Source organism: Neomonachus schauinslandi, chromosome 2, assembly GCF_002201575.2.
Source record: "Neomonachus schauinslandi chromosome 2, ASM220157v2, whole genome shotgun sequence".
NCBI lineage: Eukaryota > Metazoa > Chordata > Mammalia > Carnivora > Phocidae > Neomonachus > Neomonachus schauinslandi.
In genome coordinates this window covers 151,342,749-151,353,303 of record NC_058404.1, presented here as the reverse complement: position 1 = coordinate 151,353,303, position 10,555 = coordinate 151,342,749, and the positions used below count along the sequence as shown (strand labels likewise).

Sequence of the window (10,555 nt, the reverse complement as noted above, 5' to 3'; positions counted from 1 at the left end):
ATAGCCCAGACTGAATAAACATGATTTATTTTGCCACCTTCAATTTTTTTCATTTACATTTAGAAGAAACAAATGGCATTTGATTCTGATTATAATAAATAGATTCTCTCTCTCTCTCTTTTTTAAGAATTGTGTCTTCTCCTAAGCAATAATTTTGTGGTCATTCTGAATAAGAACATTCAATCATTTATGTATAAAAAGATGTTTTTATAAACCAACATGAAAAGAAAGTTCTTATCTATTTCTCCTTTGATACATTACTATATAATTAACAGCATAATAGAGAAAAATATTCAATGTAACCAGCTGTGCTACAGAGTTGGAAAAATGATGACTTATTCTAGTTATTAATTTCAAATAAAACTAGCATTCTGATTGTTTATTCATCATCATCATCATCATATTGTACCTACTTTTTATTTATTTTGAGTTTAAACATCTGGCAGGACATAAGCAAACACAGTTTACTATCATATTTAGCTTTTTGTCTTCTTATTTTTAGAAAGAAAAAAAGTGGGAAAAAGACCTTATCCTACTATGCAACATCATACATCTAGTAAATTTCTAATATCTGACACAAATTTGCCATCCAACGCACCATTACAAACAAAAATGTCTTCCACAGGTGAATTTTTCTACTTGTGCTTCTGCAAGCCCACTTTAAATGGGAGAAATAATGGTGTTAAAAAAAATCTTTGACTTTCACATGGAGATTAAATAGCAGACATGCAAACACATAAGTGTTGAACAGATATTAATTTTTCATTTTAAACTTAAGATGTGAAACTATCTCTTCACCATTGCACACTGGTTAAAATTCTTTACAAACTCAGTGAAGGATGTTCTGTATTGTTTTCACAACTCTGAAACTAATAATGCTGGCCACATTTAAGTTTAGATAGAGTATTGGAATATAATTTTTACAGTAATCCTACAACTTTAGAACACTGATTTGGTGATTAAAAGAGAAGAAATAAAAAACCATGCACATTTTTTTTTTACATGGGAAAAGCAAAATCTTTACATTTTTACATACAATTCAGATATTTCAATGGCCAAGAAGAACATGTGAGCAAATGGGAAGATTAGAAAACAAATTATGATTGGTAAAAGTAGTAACTGAGTGACTTCCACAGGTATCAGTAAGTTGAAAAAAACTCCCTGCTTGTTCCTATTTTCCAAGTTCAACATTGAGAAGGACTCATGCTTTAAAGGTATTGCTACTTGATAGTTACAATAACATTATGTATTATTTGACAAATCTATCTTATGTGCTAAAATTATTGAATCTATGTTTTATTTTTAGTTGTCTGGTGGGTGACAAAATGAACCAAAAGGATAAGAAATCACACAATCAAGATTTGTCAAACCTCGCCCTGGGTTACTGCCTCCCTGCATTTCACAAGAGCTGCCTCCTCTCCTGGTTCCACTTCTCACATTTATAGATGAGATTGGCACTTCCCAATTGGTGACATATCCAGTGGTGAATAAATATTTTAGAAAGGAATTCTTTCCTCTTTTTTTTTATGTGGGGGGAGAGCAGATCTTATTTGAAAATCTCTTTATTTCTTTTAAAATCATATTGCCATGCCTTAGAAATTCTCAACCAAATTGAGATGTAGATGAAATCGATGTGTCTAACTTTCAACTCAATTTACTTTCCCAAAGGAATACCAGAATTGCAAAGGAATCGATCCATATTAATTTATACTGTTCTTTTGTGAAAAGAGGAAATCTACATTGTAACTTTAAATTCTAATCACTTAGATATACTCTGTGCTGACCTCTCAATCATTTTTGAACATATAACTTTTAGAAGACATTCAGAAAATATATTTGTTATGTGTAAGTAATTGTGACTAGTCCTAACATTTATGATAGTTTGTATTTTAAATCAATATGTCTATTCCTGCTTTGAAGGTTCTCAACTGTTACTTTATGACTTAAATTCAGTTCTTTTTACGGAATTCAGTAAAGTGCAACATGTCTCCAATTATTTTGTACAGAAAGAATTAGTTCAGTTCATTTTGTTTCTTGAAATGAACAAAGGCATCTTTCATAATGGTGATGCCCACTTGTGATTTTGTCAAGACAATGCTAAATCCACCTTTTTCTACTTTGTCTGCAAATTTCATTTATCTATTAAAGTATACTTGAAGTGTATTTTGTTAGGACCCATGGTATAGTATAAATCTAATAAGTAATTATAGCCATAATTGGGCCAAACTAAATATACCATTTTAAAATTTTTTAGAACCTTTTTTTTTTTTTTTTTTTTTTTTTTTTTTGCCATGTTCTTTAGCAAAGAGTTAACTTACTGCTTAAGTAAAAGGTGGGCAAGGTAGAAAAAAGTTATTCCTTAAAGGTTTATTCTTGTATGTGCTCATATTCAACTAAAACAAGTGCTTGGAAAAGACAGAATACCATTACTATCATGCAGGTATATTTTCTATGGATTTCATTAATCCAGACTACTCCAATATACTATTGCCCTTGATAACATAAATAGGCTATATTTTGTTCAAATGCAATACTCCTTGAATAATCACATGTCATCCCATGGTTTCTATAAAATGTAATACTATAAAAATTTTGTTATTTCACCAAGGAGCTCAGTTTTGTTCAAATTCTAATAAACCATATAATTTATAACACAAATGTCCTTCTTCACCAAGTGTGGTACATAGAATGTACATAGAACATATCTTATATTCCTTAATAAGGCCAACTAAATAATACTTTGGACTGGTTTATCAAAATAAGTTCAATTTGATGAAACTGAATACAAGAAGAAATTACCAAATGAATAAACAGCCATCAACAGGTAAAACTTGTTAAGTTTTGAAACAAAGACAATTCTGAAGGTAATATATATATAAATATTTATATATATATATATTTCATCATTCCATTGCTGCCTTAGTATCAAAATTTCTAGAGCTGAACCACAAGGGAAATTGTTACAAAGGATTAACACTTAGGGGTAATGCTTAGTGCTATGTGCCTGGATTTAACAACATTAACAGAAGCCTGCACAGTTAAATCCTTCTATATCCTGCTGAAAATGTGCCCTTCGGTGTCAACTTTGCTTGACAAGATATTTTCTGGGACTCAGAAAGGTGAAACTTCTTACAGGGGTGCAAGATTAATGGCTAGAAGAACTGCATTGTCACAGATACCACAAAGTGTTTTCAAAAAGCCAAAGGGGATTTAATCTTATAGACATTTCCTGTTAGTGAATAAAGAGATTTAGTAGCTTTTGGACACATGAGAGGAAGAAAGACACAAGCTTGTGTTAAATTTTCATTTTACTGCTTCCCTACTTCTCCTATTTATATTACACTGTGGAACACTTGTTCCTCTATGTTGCTAAAATTAAAACACTATTAAAAATGCAAGCAGAATGATAATGCACACATGTGCAAGCATCACACACAAAACTCCAACTTAAACTGATTCCTGGGTATATAGCAAATTATACAGTATATACACATTTATTACCTAATAGTTTCTAGAAGAGCAACTAAAAGTAAATTTTATAACACAGAAAAATAAATATGCACCCTGTATTGTACTTGTCCTTGATCAAGCAACATATTTATACACTAGAGTCTATAACTTAGACTGTGTAACAGCATTTTAAATTACAAAAGAAGGTATCTGTTAAGAAATTACCTAATCATATTGCTCTTCAATACACTTATGTAGACATTTAAGACTTGAAGTAAACTTCAGTAAATTGCAGCTTCTGTTAGCCCACAAATGGCTATAAACTTTTCCTTTCAAGTAGATTCTTGGAAGTTTTGAAAGGGGCTGCCTTAATTCAGTCTGTAAAGGTGCTATATATAGTTATAATTTTCATTTATAAAATTTTGTAGAAGTAGTGGAAAGGATTTTCTTGTTGCAACATAAGATAATGTTTAACCTCAGGTTTTTATTCCATGCAGGTTATATTTGCTTCATGAAAAATGAAGACACTGAGGAAGATAAGGAGATTTTAGCAAAACACTGATTACAAATTCTGTGGCTGAAACAAATGCTCTCCTAAGGTTTAGAAATCACTGAGTGTTCCCTTCCCCCCCCCGTATTTTTTGTTGTTGTTGTTAAAATAAATCTCAGGGCTTGTTTACAAAGTGCAGAATCATTCACTTGATGAAGTGACATTGAAATGAAGTTACAATGGCACCATCCCATTTACCAGCTGCACCTTCATTTCTTGAAGGCTGTTCATGATCTTCTTCTGGTGACCGACAAGAGTCACTCCAAGCCGTCTCAAATCCCTGCATGAAGAAAGCACACATTGGATGTATGTATTGATTCAATTGGTAGCACACCTCAATAATTCACGCTGGCAAAGACACAAACATTTTGCAGAAACTAATTAGATTACAGTCCAAATTTAGACATATGGGGTCCAATTTTCAAAGGCAGGTTCCCAAATTGCACCTTGAAAATCTGTTTGCAGTCAAACATTTAACTTATAATAATAAGGGGTGCTATAATGTATATTTGCCCCCCTTTTTAGGCTTCATTATTTTGGTGGCACAGAGTGGTGGAAAAAAATTTGCACATGCTTACCAATAACATATTTAAATTAAAGGTACAATTTCATTGAACAATTTTGAAAATATGGACCTACAATAGGAACAACAATTTTTTTTTCTTTTTTTGCTAAAAGAAGCATAAAATATACTTTTAAAATTTTACAGTTAAGCAGCTGAAGACCAAAATCTTCAAAGGACTCAGTCAGTACAATCATTTTATACAACAGATATCTTTACGGGATAATTTTCACTACATTGCTCTTACAACACTTTCAAATATTTTATTTTTTACTTGGAACCCAAAGTACCAGAGCTTTCTTCCTTTACCAAATAATATCTAGGCTCTTGAGGCATTTAGAGCATTCTGAAGATTACACACTCTCAGAAAGTCTTTTCAACCAAGATATATTTCTACTGTTTCTTTTAAACAAGCTTATTATTCAAAAGAAAATTATAAATGTTTAGATTTCTAAACTAACAGCATATTATAGAGCTCAAAGTCAAAATCCATTGTTCTTAATTGTTATTTCATAGGATATTCGGAAATTCTATACTCCTAGAATATATATTTGGCAAATAAAATTATTCAGGTATGTTTGGCAAGTGGTAACATTAATTAAAGGAAAAAATAACAAATCAAGATTTTTAAGTGACAAAACTGTTTGCCCTGTTAGATTCTTTAGATAATTGCTTTATTGAATACATTATACTCAAAGGATATTTTTGCATTCAGAGTATCTTAGAATTCTTTAGAATTGGATACAATGACATTAGAATCATTATATGTCAAATTCGGTAGCTTTGGAAACATGTAAATCTCAAGAGAGTATCAGAGAATAGAAATTTTAAAAATGTGTACTTAGGTTCTATATATATTAGCATTGGAAATAATTGCTTATTTAAATAATATCTTAGGTTTCCTTTTCCTTTTATGTTTTCTTGATTTTTTAGGGGAGTTTTAGCAAATGGCAAGTAGCTAAAAAAAGAAGCAATTTATACTTAGGGTGGAAACATAGTTCTTTCTTTCTTAGAATGTGAATATTAAACATTAGAGGGTATTAAAACTACAAGACACCAGAGTACAAAATAATCTATATCTGTATCTATATCTATCTATCAATCGATCTATAAGGTAGTCATGGAAGATAATCATCAGCAAAAATTAAAAGAAAACAGTAAAAATTCATTTTGAAACAAAATGACTACTGTTAGTAATGCAATAGACTATAAAATAGCTAGTTGCTGACTAGCATCGGGATAAAAGAAGCTTGAGTTTAATTTTTTTTTCCTCTTTTCTACTACATTACAGTTTCTTAGCTTTGCCCCTGTTCACATTATGGGCTGGATAAATCTTTGTTGTAGGGGCTACTCTGTGCATTATAGAATATCTAACAGCATCCCCGGCCTCTACCCACCAAATACCAGAAGTATGGCACCACAGTTGACCCTTTGTTGTGACAAGACAAAATGTTTGCCATATGTCCCCTGAATAGCAAAATCTCCCTCAGTTGACAAACATTGCACTAATATAAAAATAGTAGGTGAAAATTAAGATTTCCTCTTCCTATCTGCTAGGAAAATACATAAGTCTATGACATAGATTTTTGTTAATCATTCATGGATGAGAAAATGAAGGCTTAGAGAATTTAAATCACTTGGCTAGATAACACAGCTAGTGTGTAGCAGGGTTAATACTAAACCAGGAACCTGATGTCAAAGTCCATACTCTTAATTTCTAATTACTCTGAGATATGATTTTGAGCAAAGTACTTCAAATTACATACAATTATTTATTCATCTGTAAAATGAGAATTCTGTAGTGATAACATCAAATATCAAAAATTCTAAAAGAAGGAAGATATTTAATGGTGGAAACGAACACATACTTCTTTGAGGCTATGGTAACCCAATCTATACTTCATAGCAATTTCAGTTATGAGCTAATTAATATTCTCATGTTTCTACAATTTATGAATCATGAAGAACTGCGTAGATGTGGGTATTCATGTGTGCTCACTAGCATACTTTGGACCTAAGTCAGGTGATAGGGACTAAAATTTCTTAACCTGAAAATAATCATTCTCAGCTAGAGAATTTAAATAATTAGTAATTAAAACGAAGTTTTAAAACAGATGTTTTATCATATGCTTTATAAACCCAGAATCCAAGTTCGAAAGTCCTAATGTTACATATATGTACTTAAATTGCACAATCATATGACTAATCCAATTATTAGGAATGAGCTTTTGAAAATAATCATTACAACTTATTCTGAAAGACCTGAGAAAGAAATTATAGGTTTCTCACTGAAACAGCATGGATTTTGAATACACAATACCAAAACCTTAATTTGAAGTGTGTGCATGTGTGTGTGTGTGTTTGGTGGGGGGTGTGGGGTGTGTGTGCGCCTGCATGTGCTACACATTAGAACACTTGGTTGTCTCACTGATATTAAACCACTGGTTTAACTTATTTTTATTTCCACTGTTTTAACTTGTTGTTATAGTATATATAAATATGACTTCATTCTCTCAAAATATCTTGACCACAAGAAAGACTGGTTCAGTGCTTTGGAAATTTAAATTTTTTAATGACATCTATGTCATGTTAAAGAACAGATGTTTTGAGGAGTTGTATTTGATTAGTAAATGCAGTTATAGAGCTTGTGTTTACAGGCAAATAAAATCTTTCTTTCTTCCGAACATTCCATGTATCTAGATTTTAAGTTAAATTTGTTGAAATTTTCCCAGTCAAATATAAGATTTTATTTCACGGTCAACTTATGATCTGATTGTCCCCTAAGATGCACATGGAAGGTCAGATTATGGAAATTCTCTCTCCGTCCATCCCACCTCCTCCCCATCCCTCTTTCCATGGAAGAAATGGAGTTATAAAAACACAGCATCGCATTTTATATTTTGCCATAAATTATGTGTGTTTTTAATGGAATGCTGATGTTTTTAAAATCTGACTTGTCATTTCAAAAGCTGTCAAATTAATGTGCAGAGATTTAGAAAATAGCATGATTATAATGCATACAATGTACATATACCTTTATGCAATGTGATTTTCAGTGAAAAGGTTACAGAGAAATAAGATCATTTCTGCAAGTTAAAATTGTTCTCAGCAGCAAAGAAGTTTCCTAAAAAATCCTGTTTAATATTTTTCTAATTATATTACAAATGACAATTAAAATAGTATCAGAAAAACATTTCTAGAAAAGGTTAAATAATTTTATTCCAATATTGATAAATGCATTAAAGTATTTTAAGTAGCTTGTCTTATACTTTCATGATTTCTAAGAATTGCCATTTTACTCTTTAAAGTATATATTAAATTGTCAACTTAGCAGTAATAAAGTGAGAGAAATTTGATAAAAATTAAAGTATTTTATATTTAATGATGAAGTTACTGCTCTACTTACAAAAAATTTTTCAAAATGATGCAAGATATGCTGTTTACTCTTTTTATTTTTTTATATAGGAAATTTTATAGCTAGGTAAAATTTTAAATGTATCCCCTTTATAAATATTATACTTAATGTATCATGACCATGTGTAATCTTAAGTAATACCCAAAGCCAATTCTAATGATGATGAACTATATTTCAACAGAGGCTTATGAATTTAAACATGATAAGAAGAGTATTGTTACACAAAAATAACTTGGCTTTTGTCAACAAAGCACGATTAGTTTTAGAAAAGCTGCGAATATAATGAATTGCCATTGATGTAATTACATTTCAGCATATTTTCAAATGTTACTCCATAACATTAAACAATGGAAAACAGTGATATTATGATACTAAAATGGCAGAATGAAAAATAGGGAATAACAAGAGGTGTCTAGTTGATGTTGGAGCAATTCTTGATTATTCAGGATTTAGTTCATCTGTTTGTGGATAAGTCATTCCCTCACTTCTTCTCCCTTCTGCTTTACACACTTTTTAGCCATATCACCGGTATTTACTCTACCAACACTGGCTGGATAGGAGAAGGGAGAAGAGAGATTAATAAATATTCATTAAGTTTCAGTGTGTATATTTTTGTCATAATTTGATCATGCATTTGTAGGTTTGAAATTTTTTGGTTCCTTTAGAAGAATCCTGACAATCATTTGTAGATCTACTGCACAAGATAAATATATCTACATTTGGCAAAGATTAACCATGATTGGTCATGGTTTTCAGTGAGTGAGACATAGTGAGACTATGAACTAGACTAGAAACGTTAGCTTAATTATGTAGAATGCAGACGAGAGTAAGTACTCCTGTGTGTATTTTAGGTATATAGTAAATTATGCATAATGTCTTTATTGATACGTTAAGAAATCTACTTGAATTAGCGTGCATACATTTTAGCCCTAGATTTGTAAAACTTCCATTTTAGTAGTTTAAGACCCCATTTTAAATAATGATACTAACATAAATCTCTTCAGCTTACACACAATTGGCGAAATATTTAAATTCATTGGATTTCACTCATCTTCTGAATAATCAAAAGTTGACAGTACTGGTCTAACAATAAGTTTAAAAAGCAGTTGTACTACTGTCCTTATTACAGATCTTTGGATTCAATTTGCAACTCACCGCAAGCTTACAATTTCCCCTGTCAACCACAACTCACTGCATTTACACACCATAGTACAGATTACTGCCATAATTGTTCTGTGTATTGTACACAGAATAGCAAGGTTTAGGTACAGAGAATGGCAGACAGAAACACTTAAGTTTGAAAACCATATTGCTGAACACATTTTAACTCTTAGATTAAGTTTTTCATTTCCTTTCCACATTAAGCCATATATACATGTGCTGGCAAAAAAAAAAAAAAGAGGGAGAGAAAAAGAAAGAAAGAAAAGAAAAAAAGAAGGAAGGAAGGAAGGAAAGGAAGAAAGAAAAGAAGAAAGAGGAAATCACAAACAAAATTAAACCTATATGAAGGAAAAATTTTATCAAAGTATGCGGTTCTGAAAAATTGTAGTATTTTTTATTCCTTTTTCTAAGCCCACTATGAGAACAAATTTGAAGGCATAAATTCTAACATAATATTCTAGTTTAAGTATATGGCAATTTGATCTCTTGCCTTTTAGTAATTGATCCTATCTTTTTCCCCCACCTAAGCATTTATCACAGGTATATTTCCAGTTCTCAGTTTCTATTATGCCTTGGCAATAACACTGATAATAATATTTTATTATTTTATTATAGCATTACGCAGGCTCCATAAAATTAGTATTTAGATATTGGGTAAAGACCATGTGTAAAAAATCATTATTTAAATGTTTAAGAGCTTGTCTTTGTCTTTGCTCATATCCCAGCTCCTTTGCCATGTGTCTTTAATAATTTTTTTGGTTAAAGGCAAGGAAAATGCACAGATAACCTTTTTCTTATATTCCTGACCAAACAAGTAACTGATTACTCACTGTTCTGTGAGTTATTTAAATGATATTTTGATAAATATATTCTTATAAAATCGGAAAAATGTGGTAAAAAGAACAATAAACAAGAGGACATGTATTTAAAGGTGCTGGAAATCAACTTCACTGGATTTGAAGTTTGCTGGCTCAGTTCCTAGTAAGGAATGGGTAATTATCTGCCCAGAAATCTGAAGCAACTGACGCATGGAGACCAACATCTCTGAACATGAAGATGTTAACGAGTCTCCTAATTTCACTTTACTCTTCTGGTTAAGGTAAATAAATCAAAAGACAAAGTATCTGAAAGGACGCAATATGGCAAGAGGCAACAGGATACCAAAGTAATAGAGACAAAGAGAAAAAGCTGAACCAAGCAGAGAAAAACTGATCAGACAAAAACTACTAGAGAATAGAAATGGGGTGGAGAACCATAATTAGAAGATGGTAGAAGGCTATTAAGTCTTGAAAGAAAACATACAAAACGAAGAGTTTGGGAAGAGAGGCGTCGACAAATAAGTCAAGAAAAAATAAATAAAAAATGAAATGCTAAAATACAACGTTAAAATATTCAACATTTGGGGCTCCAAAGAGAT

The 10,555-nt window shown here is 31.2% G+C and overlaps 1 protein-coding gene across 1 annotated transcript in view; it reads right to left on the bottom strand.

Annotated features, from left to right (window-relative positions):
• Window positions 1-4,174: 4,174 nt before the first annotated feature.
• EPHA5 (EPH receptor A5) overlaps window positions 4,175-10,555 on the bottom strand; it is a 347,186-nt gene continuing 340,805 nt past the window's right edge. Inside the window, 1 exon segment of the mRNA XM_021702245.1 lies at window positions 4,175-4,280. Coding sequence (XP_021557920.1) covers window positions 4,175-4,280 — 106 coding nt within the window.